At 46.4% G+C, this 19,464-nt stretch overlaps 1 protein-coding gene across 1 annotated transcript in view; it reads right to left on the bottom strand.

Moving 5' to 3' along the window:
* The window catches only part of Gtf3c1 (general transcription factor IIIC subunit 1), a 71,670-nt gene that overhangs the window by 42,334 nt on the left and 9,872 nt on the right, over window positions 1-19,464 (bottom strand). Inside the window, exons 3-7 of the mRNA XM_057777636.1 lie at window positions 18,488-18,664; window positions 18,085-18,228; window positions 15,950-16,046; window positions 12,435-12,558; window positions 1,684-1,845 (exon numbers count right to left, since the gene is read on the bottom strand). Of these exons, the coding sequence (XP_057633619.1) occupies window positions 1,684-1,845; window positions 12,435-12,558; window positions 15,950-16,046; window positions 18,085-18,228; window positions 18,488-18,664 (704 nt within the window). The remainder of the gene's footprint in view (window positions 1-1,683; window positions 1,846-12,434; window positions 12,559-15,949; window positions 16,047-18,084; window positions 18,229-18,487; window positions 18,665-19,464) is intronic.

Raw genomic sequence — 19,464 nt, 5'->3', positions numbered from 1 at the left:
TCTCTGAGAGTGCATTACCTGTGTTCCTGTTGCTTCTTTTCTCCCAGCCAGGCCAGCAGGAAGTGGGGGAGGAAATGATGGCAGCAGCTCCACAGCAGAGAACGGGGAGACGTTGCTGCCTGGTTTTGGCACTGTGTAGTCTGCAGTTCCTGCCCTGAAGCCCGCACCTATATTACTCAATATCAGCACACCTGCCTTTCACAGGCCCTTTCTAAATGGTATTGGACACTCCAGGGAGGAACCTGGCTGGGAGCTGCTACATGACCTGTAGGCAGATGATGGCAAAGCTCTTTGTTCAGAAAACACTGGCCTTTCTTTTTCAATGCATCCACACACTTGAAGCTGCCAGGCAAAAATCATCAGAACGCAGGCTTTCTACATCAGTCACACACAAAGACAACCATTAGAATGAGAGAGGTGGCAAAGATGTTTCCCTCTACATAATAGGCCATACGTGGGGACAAGACGTCTATAGATAGCTGTTTTCAGATTGTGTTATGAGGAAGCAATCTGAGCCACCATGAGAACTGTCAATCAACCAGCCTTCATAAAGTCTGAGAGATTAGCCAGCATGACCTGCTGGTAGGATCTAAGACGGAACCAATTCAGAAGGCAATCGTGGCTCCAGAGCCCCTGTATAACAGAACAGCACAGAGGCTGAGTTCTGTCACCTCCGCAGAACTGCTAGGCTCACTTCCTCTCTGTAGCAGCGCTAGGGTAGAGGCCTTGACTTTGCAATAAGATTGTGTTCTCCACCGGGCTGTTCCAGAAACAACATGTGGTGCCCACTTCATGTGTCTGCTTACCCTCTGCTTTTCTTCCTTCACGCAGGAGCACAGTCCCCCACCAGAAAACAGCAAATACAGCGCCTAATCTGAGCTCACCAGTCTCAGAGCTATAAGTCTTATCTTTAAAAACTGCCAAGAGCAGAAAACAGACTAAGACAAACAGCTAAGCTTCTTGAGTATTCCTGTGGGGGGGGGGGCACTATTGTAGGTAATCTATGCCTCTGCCTTTTATCCTGAGAATGTGCTCACACAGGTTTTATCCCAATGTGATGGTTAGCTGTAAGTTGGTTTAATGGCCAGGCACCATTCTTGGAAGAGGCTCATGAGGATATTTATTTCTGGAGGAAAGTGGCCTAAGAACAGTTTAAAGGGTGATGTGGGAAGATATGCCCAAATATGGATGGCATCACATCATCAACTGGGAACCCAGTGAGAAGAAAAAGGGGGGGGGCAGGGGGAATGTCACCTCACATTTTCTCTCTCCACTTCCTTCCTACCTGGGTCAGGAGCAGCTTCCTCTCTTGCTCTGGATCATGAAACGTATAGGTTCTCTAGGAGTTTCCCTGGGTCTTACACTTGTGCCAGCTATGGGAGGCCTCAATGTCTATGTCATGTGAAAAAAACCCTAATAAACCCCCTCATAGACATATTACAACTCTAGAGAGCTCTATTGTTCTAACACACCCCGTTTTACAGACAGGGGAAGCAAGGCTCAAAGACCTAGTTAAAGCCATGTATCAAGATAGCAGCAAGGCTCGACCCTGAACCTCACCCAAAGTTAAAGCTTGGAGAGAAGCTTCCTAGGCTTTATGCACTGGAGCCCATTTCCCACCTGGGGAGCACATTTCCCACTCCAGTGCTCACTCAATGGCAAGTGTGGGTGAAAAAGACTCACTGAGCTCGTAGGTCTGCGTGAGCATGTCCCGCTCAAACACGATGTCCACAGGAGGCACACCCTTAGAGATGACCTCCTCATCGTCGTCGTCATCATGGTCATCCTCCATCTTCCGCTTGAACTCCTTCAGTAGCTTAAGGCACCGAACCATGACATCAGTCCCTAGGAACAGGGCACACATGAGCAGATAGCAGGCATGGGCCTCATGGAGAGCAGTGCACGGCATCCTGAAAGGTCTTAGCTGAACTGGTATCACAGCTAGCTCCTTCCCTACGTGGGATGTTTGCAAAGTCTAAAACTATACATCTTGGGGCTGGAAAGATGGACTGGTGGTTAAGAGCACTTGCTGTTACAGAGGACCCGGTTTCCGTGCTCGTAACTGGCTGGATCTATTTCCAGCTGCAGGGGATCCAATGATCTTTTAGCCTCCAGGGCATCCACACACTTGTGGCACATGCCCACGCATACATTGATAAAAGTAAAAATTAACATAAATAAAATATAAATTTAGGAAGAAAAACCAAAAATACCTGCAACTCTTAGGAACAAGACTATTGTGTCTTGTGATTTTAGATCAGGAAGAAATATATGTGTAAGAGGAGTAGGGAGGAGCCCTGCCAGCTTGCCAGAGTAGCTCGAGGAATGGCCTATCCCTCTGAACAGTCTTCCAGGACCCACACTTGGGATCTGCTGAAGAAATGAAGAACAATTTTTCCTTTAAAGCCAACAAGAGGCCCTTCTGGGACTCTAAAGGTGGAAACTTAGTTCACAAAAATAACTCAAAAAGAAGCCAGGGCAAACCCGACTAACAGGTCTGAGCTAGCACCCTTTAAGATATTAGCTTCAGTGATAAATATAGACAAGGTGGGGCCCAGCTGCAACAAAACCATGCTCTGGGCTCTGAGGGAAATTTCCATCTACAGTCAGTTAGCTAACTGCAACCTAGCATACCAGGAGAAAAACCAACACTCACGTCCAACAGAAAAGACAACAGAGGGAAACTATGAAGATGCCTGGTACAGACACATGCCAACTCACTGATACTACTGACCCCAGGAGTCATCTCACAGATAAGGGAACTGAAGCAAGGAAGGGTTGGATCACCAGCCCAAGCTCCCAGTGGCTTGTCAAAAACAGAAGCAAGTCACTCTGTCAGATTTCTTCAAGTAAAAGGAGAGTTAAGGGTGAGCAGGGCAAATACCATGTGAGTTCAGAGTGTGACACTCACCCCAGTGAATGAACTCTGGGAAATTTATCACTAAGCCCTAGGACAACTGGAAGAGGTGACAGCCTTAGTGACCACAAAGAAGCCTGCCCAGAGTCCAGAAGCCAAAGGGAATGAGGGTGGTGGGTGATGAGAACATGATTGGTGTAAGCCACCTCTGCCAGTCTACCTCTTTGACTAAGTGGTATGTTCTCTCTGTGCCTCAGTTTCCTCGGCTGTAACAGAGACAAGAATAGCACCGGGGAATCAGATGGCTCGGTGGATAAGGTGCATGTATGCAAGTCTGATGATTTGAGTTCAGATTTTCTGTTCCAAGTGGTAAAGCGTGCCTAAGTGCCAGAGCACGGGAGGCTGCAGGAAGACAATCTCAAGTCCAGGGCCATTCTGGGCTTCGGTAGCAAGGCTTTTCCTCAAACGGGGAAAAATTCTTTCCAATAGATCTCAGAGATGGTGCCTGCTCAAGAGACACTCACTACTGTTTCTCTCCTTACAACTGCCCCGGAAGGACACAGTTGCTAAGGGCCAAACATCACACTAAGCTGCTAGACTGTGAGGACCTTAATTCCTTAACAAATGTTCCACAAACATTTATTCTGTACTGTGTCCAGAACAGACACAAACAAGACAGGTTTCCTCCACTATAAAAAGAGACACAATGAGTCTGGGCAAGGCAGGCGGATACCGGGCTTGCTGTGACACAGCCCAGGTTGACAGCCTGGCTCTGCCCACCACAGGGAAGTCCCTTTCCTCCTTGAGCCTCGAGTTTCTCATCCATCAAGCAGAGCTAATTCTAAATGCATCTGGAATGGACTGAGCACTTGGGGATGCTTAGAAATGAGCTGGGGGCAGGGTAGAGCAGATGGCTATCCACTGCATGGGACAATGAAGGGTGAATTGGGTAGTCTGATCCGGCCATGGAAGACAGGCACTCTAGGCAGAGAGGGTAAAGAAGAAGCAATGACAATGGCACTGAACAGCAAGGCAGGCTGTAGAAGGAATGTCTACAGGCCAGGCAAGTGATGCTGTGTTTATTCTGTACACAAGATATTTGGGGCTATGGGAAATGTGGCCAGTGGCTTGATGGGTGGTCTGTAGGGAGTAGGATCTACAGGCACTAGGGCCCTGGGGGTCTCTCTTCAGCCCAGACCCAAGCCTAGACCCCCATACTTCCCTTTCCTCATGGTCCTACTCAGTCTCTCCAGTGTAGCATAAAGGCCTGAAGAACTAGCCACTGCAGACTTTGCCACGTCTTCTTTGCTCAAATCCCCACACCAGCACCACCCTCCTGATGATCTGAGCAGTAAGCATCGCAACAAAGGAAAAATAATAAAGAGGTCAGGAATACTAGAACTCAGCTCAGTGCTAGCACATTATCTGATGTTCCTATCCCTGCAAGGCTGACCCCCCAAATCAGACAATACTGATACTGTCTGGTACTGTATCAGGTACTGTCTGGCCTGGTTTCCTCTTTTTAAAGTCTAGGACAAGTGCAAAGACAGGTTTTCCTTACTGCACAAGGAAACAAGAATACTAGTAACAACACACATGGGAGCTTGACAAAGGTTTAGACACTCTCATTGTTTTTAGGCTACAATTTCAGAGTTATCAAATAGCCAGTGCAAATGTCACCTCTCCAAACACTTGGTCTGAGTTGGCACCTGGCACAATTAGGCCCCCTCAGTGCTAAAATATAGAGAAATGTTGGAAAAGGTTGTTGGAGCTGCAGTGCTGACCAAAACTGCACCAGAAAGCTAACATGACTCAGCTACCTCCCCTATAACCAGGCTGGCCATCTGATATAGGCAACTATGTGACCAAGAAGTGTCCAGGCTCAATCTCCACCCCAAGCAATCAGCAGACTATACTCTAGGAAGGAACAAAGAGAAACCTCTCCTTCCACACACAGTCAGCCATTGGTCCAGAACGTGCTGTCTGCTGCCATCACTGCTGACACCAGCCCCCAAAGGTGGGACATGCCTGCACATTCCTGTTAAGTGCTAGACAGCGGCCACCTCAGGAGAAGGGACAAGGGCTGCTCTAACATGCCCTTGCCCCAGCACAAGTGACTCAAATCTCTGTGTTTACACCCTGGTAAAGGTCAGCCTTCACTCGAGTTTTCCCTTTAACAGTTTCTGCCATATTAAAATGTTTCTGCTTCTTTTATGTACATTAATTACTCACAGCAATTACTTTTAATTCTTATAGCAGGTGTCCTTTAATCACTTTTATGTAAATAAAACTGCTTATTTTAGCTGGTTTCATCATCTTCAAAACACACCACTAAAGTTCTAGCTTTTAAAACCTGAAAGAACCCCAGCATTTTATGCTTGTCTTTTATTCTGTTTTCCTGGTTTTTATTCTTTTCCATTCTTCTTGGCTTTGACACTCTTTTAGGCCTGTTCATTTATTTTATTAAATTTCTGTATTTCTTTATATGACTTGTTTCTCTCCTAGGTTGTATACTTTAATACTACTATAATTTTGCTAATATCCCCCTTCTTAATGGTCATAATTTACTTCGCTGTACCCTGTTATATTTCTTGGTTTAGTTTTTTACTTATTTCAAATTTAACAGCTTGAATGAGATTTAATTCACATATTGTACAATCTATACTTTCAGTGGGTACAAGTCACAGCCAACTTTAGAAGATCCTTAACCACCTCCACTCCTCTATCTGAGCTGTCCCCTAAACATTACAGCTTGCTTCCAGATTTTCCCACTGGACTTTCCTACAGGTAATCACATGGCAACGCCACCTTGGGGGCCACTCTTTCTCACTTGTCTTATTGACAACCAACTGACCCACCACAGAGGCTTCCTGTGGGCTGACCCACCTGAATGACCTACATGTCCTCTGTGTCATGTCTGTCACTGATTTCTGGTGCTGTGCAGGGTTTGAAAGTAGAAGTGTGAGTTCTACTTTATTCCTTTCCCTTCCGGATTTCAGAATCAGACCCTCAGCTCCCACAAGCCTCCACCAGACAGGGACTGAGAAGTCCTATAATGAACGCTAGCTGCTTCAGTCCATGTCTGTTTACAGAGCCCTTACATTTCAGTGGTGTTTTACAGTGCTCACGGTAACTGATCTGTACAGATTCTGTTAAACTTGTTCCAAGTTTCTGCAAACAGAATGCTTTCTCAGCTCGACTTTCAGATTTTCCACTTTAAGTACAGAAACCCAGGAGAGGGGATGCATATTGAAGTTAGTGTCTGTGGAACTGTTTATTTCTTAAGAGTCACAAAGACAAGAGATCAGAAGGGGGATCAACCCCAACCCGTGAGAACTGGATGTGAGCTGACTACGTGGTCATCAGCCCAGCGCAGGCAGATGTGTGCTGCCCAGTGCTTCCAACTGTGATCCTATTTACTGGAAGGGAAGGGCAAGTTCACTTCTCTCTCTTTCCTTCATTTCCTCAGCACAATTTAATAAACACACGGTGGCTAGTAAATACTTGAGGAAAATAATTTTGTAAATCAGAGCAGTTCAGAAGAACTGCTTTCATTACAAAGTTTATGTTGCTTTTGCCAAATAGATATGGCAAAGTGTAAGTACAAAATATGCCTAAATCCAAACTCGTTTTAAGGGGTTAAAACAATTCATATATACTCAGGCACACCTATAAATTTATATGAAGTTATACATTATCTTTATTTATTAACCTCTCTTTTCCATAATGCCTTGGAAGAAACATTTTATTTTATTTTTTTAAAACAGAACTGACAAAGCTCAAGGCTAAACCCCTGAAAACTGTATTCAGCTCTTGTCTCTTGCACAAGAAAAGCAACTGTAGTGGTGATTAAATTAAATCCACAAAACAAGGACCAAGCACTTGGCTCCAAGATGATTCACCAGGCACTCGGAGTACAAAGCAAAGGGTATGGCCAGCTCAGGACAAAGTACAAGGTCACTCAGACAAGCAAATGAACTAGGGCCGTGACGCCAATGGGAGGGCTGGCTGTGAGTCCAGGCTGCAAACTCAACAGAGATGGGAAGTTATGTAGGTACAGGGGCCCATGGCTAAGAACAACTTTTAACAATCAAGATGGGCTTGGTGTGCACATGACAGTCTAAACAGTCTAAATGTCCTGACTGATCAGCTTGGGTGCCAACTCTTTATCACTAACTATATTCTGAGTCACACTGACCATTCATGCCTTCCTAGGCCAGGCATAAGGTGATACCCCATGGACAGACACATCTTGAAGGTGACAATAGACCAGAGGGAAACAGACTGTGTTATGCAGCAGCAAGCAGGTGTCACTGATGAGTGGGGAGGTGGACCCCACCTGCCTGTCAATCACCATAAAAGAAATGTATTACTACTTACTTTCCCTTTGCACATAAGCTGGAAGTCAGACTTCCCAGGTTAAAAAAAAAAAAGAATCCATGTTTTAAATTCCAGAAACCAACTCAATGAAAACAAATGCTGCTGGCTAAACAAAACACACCTCTAGCCTGCTGTGGCGATACCTGCCTTTAATCCCAGCACTCAGAGCACTCAGAAGGCAAAGGTAGGTGTGAATGAATTCTAGGCCAGCAGTGTCAAGAGCAAAATGGTCTCAAAAAAAAAAAAAAAAACCAAAACCAAACCAAAACAAAACAAAACAAAAACTAACTAAAAAACCCCTCTAGATCTATCCTACCGGCCATGAAGCAATGGCCCCACTCAGAGCCCAGCAATTCCCACGATCACTGTAGCACCTTTAAAAGGTAGGGGCTATTACTCCCGTAATCCAGCTGAGGGAAAAGGGACATTTCTAAGCAGGACTGCCTAATCTCCAAAGCCCACTCGGCCAGATGTGTTAGCACACACTTTAATCCCAGCACTCAGGAGGCAGAGGCAGGTAGATCTCTGTGAATTCTAGGCCAGCCTGGTCTACAGAGTTCCAGGACAGCCAAGGCTGTTACACAAGAGAAACTGTCTCGAAAACAACAAAAGTCCATTTGCATAGCTGTTGGTATCAAGTGGTTACTTTGAATTCACAGGAACCTGTGTCTGGAAGAAAGCTCTGGCCACAGTATCTCCCTTCAAGCTCTTCACAGAAGAAAACATCAAATTATTTAACACCTTTCTTCCAACAACTAAAATGTACCTTTGTTCTCCTGGCCTGGATTTGCCATCTCTTACCAGGGTTCCCCTTCACCAGTCTTGGCTCCCCATGTTTCCCTGTGTCTTGGTTTCTTCTGTTACTTGATAATTCCTAAGACATGTAAAATGTGTATGTGTAGAACCAGTCCTCCTCAGTCCTCATTCATGGCAAAACTATAGAAAGGACTCCAGGCTAAATAACCAATTCCTTCAGAATTTAAAAAAAAAAAAATCAATTTGGAGGCACGTGGGGGAGGGGTGCAGGCATGGGTGTGCAATGGAGATATGAGGAGGTCAGAGCACAATTTTTTGGAGGCCGGTTTTCTCCTTGTTTTTGAGGCAAAGTCTGTGATTAATTTGAGGCTGCATTTTGTGCTGTTCTGTCCTGTGTGAGCTTAAAGCCAATTCTGTCTGCCTTCCATCTTACTGTGGGAGTGTGGGGCCTAAGATTACAGATGCCAGCTACCACATCTGGCATTTTAAAGGAGAGTTTTGGGAATCAATCTCAGGTTATTGAGTTTCGATGAGAAATGTCCCTCATAGCGTCAGCTGTTTGAATACCTGGTCCCCAATTGACAGTGCTGTTTAGAGAAAGGTTTCAGTCACATAGCCTTGCTGGAGAAAGTATGTCATTAGGGGTAGGCTTTGAGAGTAAAAATCCTTCCTCATCTACTTCTAATTTGCCCTCTCTGCTACATGCTTGTGGTTGAGATGAAGGCAGTCAGCTCCCATTCCTGGCATTATACCTACGATTTGCTCCCATGCCTCTTAGACAAACCCTCGGGAACCACAGCCAAGATGCCCTTCCTCTTAGAGCTGCCTTGGTGTTCATCACAGCAGCAGAAAGTGCCTACTGTATCAGGGATTCCAGGTAAGTGCTTCTCCCGACAGATCATCCTGCTAGCCCTTCCTGTGCAATTCTGACGGCTCTGATACAATGGCATCCCACTTTAGTCCACTGGGAAGCCTGGGGTTTCCTGGAGAAGCCTTGCAGTGTTGGATCTCAGTGTGGATTTATGTTCACTATGCTAGAAACATGACGGTTCATTTTCATCTAGAAGCCTATGTCCATCGGATCTCAATCTATTTTTGACTTTCCCCTTCTCCAACCCTCTGTATGTTTCTCTGTGTTCTTCTGTTCTCTGTGCTGTGGTTTGGAAAGTGTCCCCAAAGGCCCATTGTTAAGGATCTGGCTGGCAGCCTGTGCTGCTACAGAGTGGTTCAATTAAGATGTGGGGCCTCCTAGGAGGAAATGGGTACCAGCAGCACCCAATTTCAGGAGACATGGGGCTCTAGCCACACACTCCTCCCCAACTTTAGCTTCAACTTGGCATTCCACTTCAAGTCTCTGAGGTCTTTCTCTGCACTTTTCTCTCACTCTCTCTCATTCCACTAACTGCTGACAGCCCTTTCCTTCCTTCTCCCTTCTTCACAGCCCCTGCTCCGCTTTCATGAACACAGCACCCGTTCCTTTCTGAGGATTAAATTTTATTCTACTTTTCTTTCTTTTTTCCTCTTTTTTTGGGGGGAGGGGTGGAGACAGGGTTTCTCTGTGTCCTGGAACTAGCTCTGTAGACCAAGCTGGCCTCGTACCCACAGAGTACTGCTTTCTGAGTGCTGGGATTAAAGGTGTGTACCACCACTGCCCAGCTTTATTCTACTTTTCAATGGTTTCTGTGTCCTTGGATTCTATTAGACTTTATTTTCCTCAACAATGTGGTCACCAACAATGTGGTCACTTTAGGCTGCTGCCTGGAGACCAGTGTTTCAGAAGGCGGTAGGAAGGGGAAAGCTGCATCATCTGGTAACCAGGGAAGAGTGAGCTGTCAGATGTGTTGGAAATGTGATGAGCTGTTTTCCTTAGCTAGAAAACTCCGGCCTTCAGTATGTAGAGGACTCTGTTCTTGAACTGGTCACTTTCTTCAGAACAGAAGGCTCCAGTCCCAGGCCTAGGGTTCTAAGTCTAGCTGTCAGTGCTCTAGAGACTGGACAGTTCTAAGAGATTATGTTCCCTTTTAGAACAAGGTACTAGAAAGTTGGAACACAGTTCAGGGGTATATATAGGGCTTACCTAGCACACACAAGCCCCATGTCCTATCTCCAGTCCCTCTGCTGTTTAAGAGGCTGTGGCTGGAGGCTTAATGAGCACAGACAAGGCATTCCCAACCCACATTCCTTCCCTTTGGTCTCACCTGCAGCATGTGGCTGTGGAAGTGGAGAAAGTCTAGGAAACTATGAAAGAATGTTATCAAAGGAGACGAACTAGCAACTGCTGGGAATCACACCTCTTGATAAGCATACATTCTCCACTGCCAGAGCTCCACATTGTCTCAGACCTGTTCTCATGCCCATGCATCTAGAAACCCTCCAGGCTCCTGGCATATGGGACACAGGAGAAAAGTGAGGTGTAATGCTTCTCCCACAGACTGTCAGCCTGCCCAGTTTTAGCCCCATCCATATTTATCCTCTCAAAAGCACCTGGAATCTCTGATTTCCTAGCTTATTTCCAGTTGAGAGGTGTCAGCTCCTAGTTGCCACCCTTTATAGGAATTAACTTTTCCCAGTCTGTTCTGCCTGCTACTACACCTCCAGCAGTTTTGAGCAGCAAGTGTTGCAAGAGTCCCTGCATACCTGCTGCCCTGTTCCTTGTACTTCTCGGTTTACTCCTACAATGTCTCTACCATCACTTTGGATGCACTTGGGCGGAATACAGAGAAAAACATTTATCTTCCAAATGTCCTATCTTGCTGAAAGCTCCAAATTTCAGATTTTACAAAAATTTGGCTAAATAAGAAATAAACAGCAATGGGACAAGAGTAAAAAATAGAGAAAAATAAAGGCCTTTCGGTTGCTAAGGTTTTATAGCCTACTTGTGCTTGTGAAAGTTTCTTTTTATAAACTTATGTGCATGAGTGTTTTGCCTACATGTGTCTGTGTACCATGTGTGTGCTCTCAGAGGCCAGAAGGTATCAGAACCTCTGATCTAAAGTTTCAGATAGCTGAGAGCCCCAGTTGGAATGCTAGAAATTGAACCCAAGTCCTCAGGAAGAGCAGCCAGTGCTCTTAACCACTGAGCCATCTCTCCAGCTTCTAGCTTAAGCTTCTTTAGTCTACTCCTGGAAAGTATCAACTGCTTAACCTTTGTGCACGTGGTGGTGTGCGTGCATAGAGGTCAGACATCTGTATCATGTCTAAGTCAACTGCTCTCTACCTTAATTTTTTTGAAACTGGGTCTATCATTGAACCTAAAGCTCAACAATTAGTTAGAAGCCAACAAGCGTCAGGGACCCACTTATCTTCACCTCACACCCCTCAGTCCCCCTAACAATGAGATTACAGTAAACTCTGCTTTTACCTGGGCTCAGATTTTTTTAAAAAATGATTATTTACTTTTGTGTGCATTGGTGTTTTGCTTACTTGTATGTCTGTGTAAAGGTCCCCTGGAACTGGAGTTACAGACAACTGTGAACTGCCATGTGGGTGCTGGTAACCGCACTCAGGTCCTCTGGAAGAGCAGCCAGTGCTCTTAACTGCTGAGCCATCTCTCCAGTTCCCGTGAACTCAGATTCTTATGCTTTTTTGGCAAACACTTTACCTACCAAGACATCTCCCAATCCTGCTTAGCATCTTGGAACTTTCTTACATGTAAGATGTTGATGCTAAGATCTACCTTGTAGGGTCACAAGAAGAACAAGAAGCGCAAAGCAAGCAGTCTTGTGTGATGCACACAGAGCAGCTACGGTATCAGAGTTAAAAATCGCCATCATTTAGTAACCTTTTGCTGTGACAGTGTAACAGTTTCTCCTACATTTGTGGCAAAAGTACAGCATAGTGACATATAGTATATAATGCTTGATAATCAACTACTATGCTACTGGTTTATACAGCACTATGATAATTTTAGAATGTATTCTTTCCACCTCAAGAAAATGTTTATTTCAAGTAAGCAGTATGCCTGTATATCCAGCCAACTTTGTAACACCTTGTGCTGACTATTTCTTGATTACACCAAGAGGCCACACCAAGTGATTGACCCTTGCATTTATGTGTGAGTACATGTTGTCCTGTTCATACCTTGAACACATCCTCATGTTATCTGACACGATTGTGCTTCAAAATAGAGCTCGGTAATCAGCTCAGTGGTAGAGCCTTTGCTGGGTTCAGAGGTTTACCCCCCAGTACCAAAAAAGGAATGAATGAAAGAACGAGGAAGGGCCTGGTGTAGGAGAAAGACTGAAGGAAGATGCCTTTATAGAGGAGTCTGCTAGAATGCAGGGCTGCTATGGTTCAGTGAACATGTCTCAGGTCCCTTTTAGACGAAAGCACTGAGCACTAAAGAACTGAATAAGGAGTGTAACCTTCACACTCCGAGGCAGAAGGTCACCAAAGTAGAGGACAGCAGGGAAACCCAGGTGGAAACAGGCTCTGTTCTTACCTTTCTTGGTCTTACAGGGACCACACTCAGGGTGAATCTCCTGCAAGGGCAGGGACACCACCTTGGCTAGCCCAGCATTCAACATGTACTGGTACAGGCGCTTGAATGTCCTTTCACACAGCCCCTGCAAAACACAAGCCCATGGGCACTGCTAAGCAAGACACTTGAGAATCCCAGCATCGAGGAAACACCAGAGTTCAGGATGGGAGTTACCAAGGGACAGTAAATGAAGAACAACTGCAGGTACTAACAAGACTGCCAAGCTGCATTTGGGGAACCGAACAAGCTCTGGAGTAGCACAGAAACCACCCTGCTGTGGATACAAGAGGGGAAAGGGATGTACATAAGAGACCCTGGACAGGTAGACAGGGAGGGGGTGAGACAAGTGGGGGCAGCGCTAAGAGGATTCCCACCAGACACTTTCCATACTGTATCTTTTTAATCTAAGTGTGCATATGAATTTTTCTTTTCTCTCTCTCTCTCTCTCTCTCTCTCTCTCTCTTCTTTTCTTTTCTTTCTTTTTGTTTTTTTTGAGACAGAGTTTCATTGTAGCTTTGGAACCTGTCCTGGAACTAGCTCTTGTAGACCAGGCTGGCCTCGAACTCACAGAGATCCACCTGCCTCTGCCTCCCAAGTGCTGGGATTAAAAGCGCACGCCACGACCACGTGGCATGTGCATGAATTATTAATAAAAAGACAGCCTTCTCCAAGGCAGTGGAGCAAAAAAGAAAACAAAATTTTAAAGTTATCTACGGAGCCAAAGAGATGGTCCAGTGGGCAAAGCACTTGCTAGCAAGCCCAAGGACTCGAGTTCCATTCTCAGGACCCACCCGGTAACTGGGAGAACTAGCTCCAGCAAGCTGTCATTTGACAGTCTGTCAGGCACCAGCCAGGGAGAGGTAACCACAGACCTTTGGAGTCATCAGAGCACGTGGTCCCCAAGGTGCCGTAGGCCTACACTCCCTGGCAGACCCTTACACAGCACAGCTGAAAGTCGGCTGATGTCTGTTACATGTCTGCCACATTTCTCTAATGGCTGACAACCAAGTTTTAAAAAATCCATACTGGGTAAAATGTCCTGCCTCCAGCCAATCTACTCCTGGCCCTTGCTGCCACCTGGCTGTATAACCCCTGGCCAAGCAAGGTATGAACTGGTTGAGAAGATGCTCATGACTCAGGCCTGTTCTGAGTCTTAGGGACTGCTTCATTCACTAGAGTAGACAGCAAATGCCTATGGGCCTGGCACACATCTGCAGCCCACTCAGAGGAACCAGCACTTTCACCGTTGGGCTATACAACATATGGTTACCCAAGATATCCAGATGAATCCCGTCTGGCTCCTTCAAACGCGCTGGCTTATACATGGTGCCTGTCATTAATCTAGCTGAGCCTCTCAGTGACAAAGAGCCTTTGGAAATTCATCCATCAAAATGCAAGCCAAGAACATGGTGTTGAGCTCTGGACCATCCAGAATGAGGGAAGATGATGTGGTCCTGCCTTCCGGGGACCTGCACATTCTGCCCAGCAGAAAGATCAGCAGGAGCCCTGCCAAGGGCAGCACCCACCTCAGCTACAGACCAATTTAGTTGGCTCTCCTTGGACTCTACTGCCAGGGGCAGACTGGACATCTCCAGAGAACACAGAAAGCCTTCGTGTTCAATAAATCTCAGGCTCAGGTTCACAGAGTGCCGCCCCTCCCCCCACTGTTCCTTTTTCCTACACTGCCCTTAGCACAGAACACACAGCAGCCCAGCACGAGTCCATGACCTCACCTTCTCACCAGCAGCCTGCTGTCACATCCGAGTCTGCCTGAGTGTTGGCCATTCAAACTAAAAGTCTGAGCTGCACCTTCAAACCTTGTATCAGTTTTCTTACATCCTAACTAGGTCACCGCTCACCACTGTGTCACCTAGCCTGTTGGCCAGGATCCAGGCCTCCTCCTCTCAGAGCCTCATGCTCCCCGTTTCCTTCTTCCTGGGCTTCTCCATGCACCTACTGACACAGAAACTTCCTGAGGTTGGAGCTTCCAGACTCCAGTCTAAGCCAGGCTCTCAAGAACTCCGTCATCTTCCCTCACCTCCAGCCATCACTATGCAATCATTGTTGGCCTCTGAAAGCCCCATCTCTGCTGGGGAAAGTCTTGCCCCACTGTGAACTGCTCTGTGAAGCAGCCCCAGCTGTCTAGGGCCACACCTCCCACTTTGCTTTCACCTACTAGTCCCCCCCAACACACCCCAATTACACGGTCCTATGACAGTACCACCTGCCATCATCACCTACTTCTGCAACTGTGGAGTTTGACCCAGCTCTGACTAAAAACACTCGCTGAACCACATGCTCAGAGATAACCATGTTCCGGAGCAGTGAGGCCACAGTGCTGAGTGGAGCAAGATTAGCCCGCTTCCTGTCCTGAGGGAGGCATACAGCAGTGTCCCAGTCCCTAGTGAGCACACAGGATCGGGACATCAGAGCGAACACTGGCTCTCTTCAGCCTGTAGCAATTTTCCTCACTTCTATTTAAGTCTCCTGAAAGTTCTGTTCAACCTTCCCTTGATTTCCCATTTTTTGATCAACTGAGACAGAGAAATTACACTCTGATCCCAAACTACAGGGCATCTGGGATGGCAAAGGCATTGGTTCTCTCAATATATGGGAGGTAACAGGGAGTAGAGGAACTTGGCGGAGCTGGTAGCTGCAGATGGTTGCCATCATGAGAACCTACGGGGCAAGGCTTGCCTGAGCTTTCAAACTTAAATTTCTATCTGAAATCTCAAGGTGAACAAACAAGGAAGCCAGGTCACTTTGAGGTCCCTTGAGGAGACGGGAATGCACTGGATACCATGATGGGAAGAGGCCTTCTACCGGTAAACGATGAAATCCAAGTCTAGCAGAACACAGGGGAGACTCCTGTCTACTGTCCTCATGTATGTGATCAGAGAGACCACTGTCCCCCTTTGGAGACTAATTACTGCACTAAAAAACCCACATTCTGATGTGCAGCTTCCAGCCCTGTGGTTTAACCTCCAGGTAGTCTCTTCTAATGCCTAATACTGGCTCTTGGCTAAGTTCCACTCAGAACCATCCCTTGGCCGTCAGGCAGCAACGCCACTGAGTCTCCTCTCACACTTACCCCTTCACAGCTGCTACTCCTGAGCCCAAGACACAGAAGGTCAGTAATTGCTTTTTTTCTTCCTGTTACTTCAGCATAAAACCACTGGGAGTAAAATTGCAAGTTTCACGATGAAAGAAAATCTAAAGTCAGTCAAGGGTAAGAATTTCAAAGAAAAGCAACATTTTTTCACTGTGCAAAAGAAAGGAAAAGGCCAGGGTTGGGGATATAGCCCTGGTAAAATGCTTAGCAGGTTTTAATGTTCGATTCCCAGCACTGCAAAAAATAAAAAAAGAAAGGAAAAGGCCATTTGAAGGGCTCTGGGAGGGGCAGCAAGTCTTCAGTGCACCCCCTTTCAAAGCTCCCCAGGTGGTATGCAACTTGCCGGCCCACCTCAAGGGCTTACCAGTTCCTCCCTCAGCTTGCCCAGAGTTTCAATCTGGTTGCTTCGTGTGCTCAGCATCATGGACAGCTTCTCCATGAGGATGTCATACTTGCTCCTCCTGAAAGAGATACCAGCCAGTCACCTGCTGGTCACTCAAGACCAGCTGACCTTTAGAGACGACAGTTCATGTCCAAAGCTATAGTGACAGTGTACAGACTAGATCCCAGGGCAGAAACATCAGTCAATGATTCTCTAAACCTCCTTACCTTTGAAGAGCGCTTTAAAGGTTATGGGGGCCTCTCAAGTTCTGCCTCATGTGCCACTTGAAGAGAAGTGGGGGGTTATTTCATGATGAAGGTTTCTCCAAAATCCAGGCCCAAGGCTAGAAGCATCTTTGCATTTATGCTGCGCTCCCTTCACTCCATCAAGCCCTCTCCTGTTTCTACTTCTGGCTCCCCTGCTGTGACTGACCCACTGCCCACCTCCCCTATAATATGAAGTTGATGCATCATGATAAATGTTTCCAAGGTAACAGCATCCAAGGAAGCTGATGCTCATGAAGCCTATGTCTGGGGAAGGGAGGGAATCGTTCTGCCAGTTCAGCTAGCCATGGACAGCCTGGTTTGACTCCTCGTTTGAGGGGAAGTGAAAGCACATGCACGGCATCCTCGGTGAGGGAAAGAACAAACAGGACATGGGCACTGTATTTGGCTCTGGCACACGGGAAACAATGTCATGACCACTTTACACAAGGGGAAATAACAGGTCAGAGGCACAGGGACTCTGTCCAAACTAAAACGAAGACACTGACTTACCCTGAGCGCTTTCCCTAACCCCCAGCTGCCACCCTGTGCATTCTCTCCAGCCCTTCTGCTCTCATCAGAGGTTGCTGGGAAACCACCTGCTTGAGTGAGCTTTGTCGCTATTTTGTTTTTTGAGACAGTCTCACTCTGTATCCCAAGCTGACCTCAGCCTCCCAGGTGCTGGGATGACACCTGTAGGCCTCCATGCTAGGCCAGTCACAAGTTCGACAATATAGTTACTTAACTAATGGATAGTATGAACCATTAAAATGTAAAAAAAAAAAAAAGAAAAACTTTCCAAAACAGTATTTTTAAAACACAGGCTGAGAGATGGCAGAGTTGGCAGTAATGGAAGATGAATTAGGACTTGTGACATTTTGATGTACAGGTGTGAAGGGCACTCAGAATCACAAGATGTCTGACAAGAGTACCAACGGCTTTTACTGGACACCTAGTCAACAGTCTGCATCTGAGTATCCACCTGAGCCAAGTCATAGGCACCGCGATGGGCGTTAAAAATTAAAGTCATACTTAACCCCGAATGCTTATTCACCAGCCTGTCTGAGGGTGCACCTGGCTAAAGGGAGTAAAGGGCACAGACTCTGACAATTGGCTAGAGGAGAATCGTTCATGGTTCAGGGATGCGTCTGTTCACCTGTTTACCAGTGGCCTTTTGGTACTGCCTATCTCTACCATGGAGTTTCATGACTAAACCTGAGTTTTTGGAGCATATACAACTCAGGGATGCTTTTCTAGATCCTGTACCTGCTTGTCTATTACCCACCCTGGCTTCCTGTTCCTCCTACAGAGATGGTCATGGTGAACTAGGCAAACAGCACAATTCTTGTTTCCACGCTCTTTTCCAGGGTAATTACTCACTCAAAAAGAAAACACTTGCTCATCCCCAGACTCCGCAGTCCTTAGAAGGAAATATGCTTGCTTTCCAGCGGGACTGTATTACGCAGCTAAAATGGCACCTTCCCACACTGTGACCATCTGGATGAACCTCAATGTATCATCACACAATGATTATTAGGACGTACGACTGAAACACATTCAATCTGAGATCAACATAATTCAACAACTTTTCCACTGCATCCCATCAAACTTCAAATATTTTCTTCCCCACGCTTCAACAAAATGCTAATTACTAGTGCTATTGTTGGATTGCATCCCCCTTTCTTTCTGTATGCAGAAACCCTCAGTCAGGCTTTCTAAATGAGCGAGACAAACTTTCATCAGAAACAAACATATCTTTCTGGAAAGTTTAGCTTTCGATTTTTAAGAACCTTAAAAACACAACACAAGTAGTTACAACATACAGCCAAATATTTTGTTTTCTACAAACCACACCTGTCCACATGAAAGCGGTTCAGGAGCAGAAGGATGGAGTGTTGCTGGGCTCCAGTAGGCAATCGGATCACATGTGACTGCATTGTAATCAGCCCATTCTTGTTGAGGATCTTCCTGTGATAATGAAGCTTCCCAGCGTCGACCCTGCAGAAGGGAGTGTGTCATCCAGTTTGTTTTACGGTAGCTTTACCCTCACAATGTAGTTTCTCACATGCACATAAATACCACCCTCCCACCCCAACCCCACACACACTATCTAGCCTGCTAGCCTAAAAAAGTCAGAAGAGGCAATGGCCTGGAACAAAAAGCCACACCTTGGGGAAGACATGACAGCAGGCCCTTGCATTTGGGGTACATACACAGGCCTTGTAATTTAAAGCAGAGGCACTAGCTTGGCTCTTACTTGAAAGCCGTGGTGTGGAGGTCTCTCTGAAGCTCCCCTTGCCACCTGGACCGGCCTAACCGCTCCAAAATGCAGTAGGAGAAATCAGGAAGCTTCAGGTCAGGATCCCCCTCCAGGCCTATCAAGGCCCTGTAGCGCATGTCCTGGGAGGCCACGATGATGAGCTTCTTACCCCACCTGCAAGTTGCAATCACATGTAAGGAAACCAAAGCACAAGAAAGCAGGGCCTTCTGTCATTTCTGCTTCCTCTGAAACATTCACAGTACCCCAGGTCTGCCTCACACCTTCAGAGTCAGAGCTGCTGTGGGCTGGACAGATCGGCTGCCAAGATACATTCACAATCTCACCACCACAGCACCCTGACTGAAGAGTCTGCCTGCTTTCCCCAGAAGCCACCTTCTTGACACAGCCCCAAAGTTACTGCCTAGCTGTGGTTCTCATGGACCTTTAGATAATTCCCAATCTCATTGTTAATAACACAGTTCAGCTATCAACTCCTTAGGCCTTCCAGAAAATGAAAATGCTAACCCCACCCCAACCATGGCCAGATTCCTCAGGGTACTCAGTACTCTTGGCAGCAGCCTCTGTAACACTGTCTCCTTTACTTAGTTCTGTCGTTGCAGGCAGTGTGCTCACCTCCTGAGAACACAGCAGCAGGAGCAAACTAGGACATAAAGGGGTACCCAAACAGGGCGCTGCTGTCATGGGCCTGACCACATGGCTTCTATGTCCCAGGCCATTTTGAGGGAGAAAAGTGGAGGATTTGGGCCTTTGGGCAGAAAAGCCACTGAATATTGAGTTTAATGGGCTGTTGTGGAACCTGGAAGACAATGCTAACAGCACTTCAAACACAGAAGCCCGGCCTGTGAAATTCAGAGGGAATCAAAGACTACTGGAGCCATTCCTGTGATATTTTGGATTAGGAATCCATGGAAGTCAAATGTTTGATTTACTGGGACAACAGATGCTGGCTAACT

This window comes from Chionomys nivalis, chromosome 8 (genome assembly GCF_950005125.1).
Source record: "Chionomys nivalis chromosome 8, mChiNiv1.1, whole genome shotgun sequence".
In the NCBI taxonomy this organism is placed as follows: Eukaryota; Metazoa; Chordata; class Mammalia; order Rodentia; family Cricetidae; genus Chionomys; species Chionomys nivalis.
This window is presented reverse-complemented; position numbering and strand designations above follow the sequence as displayed.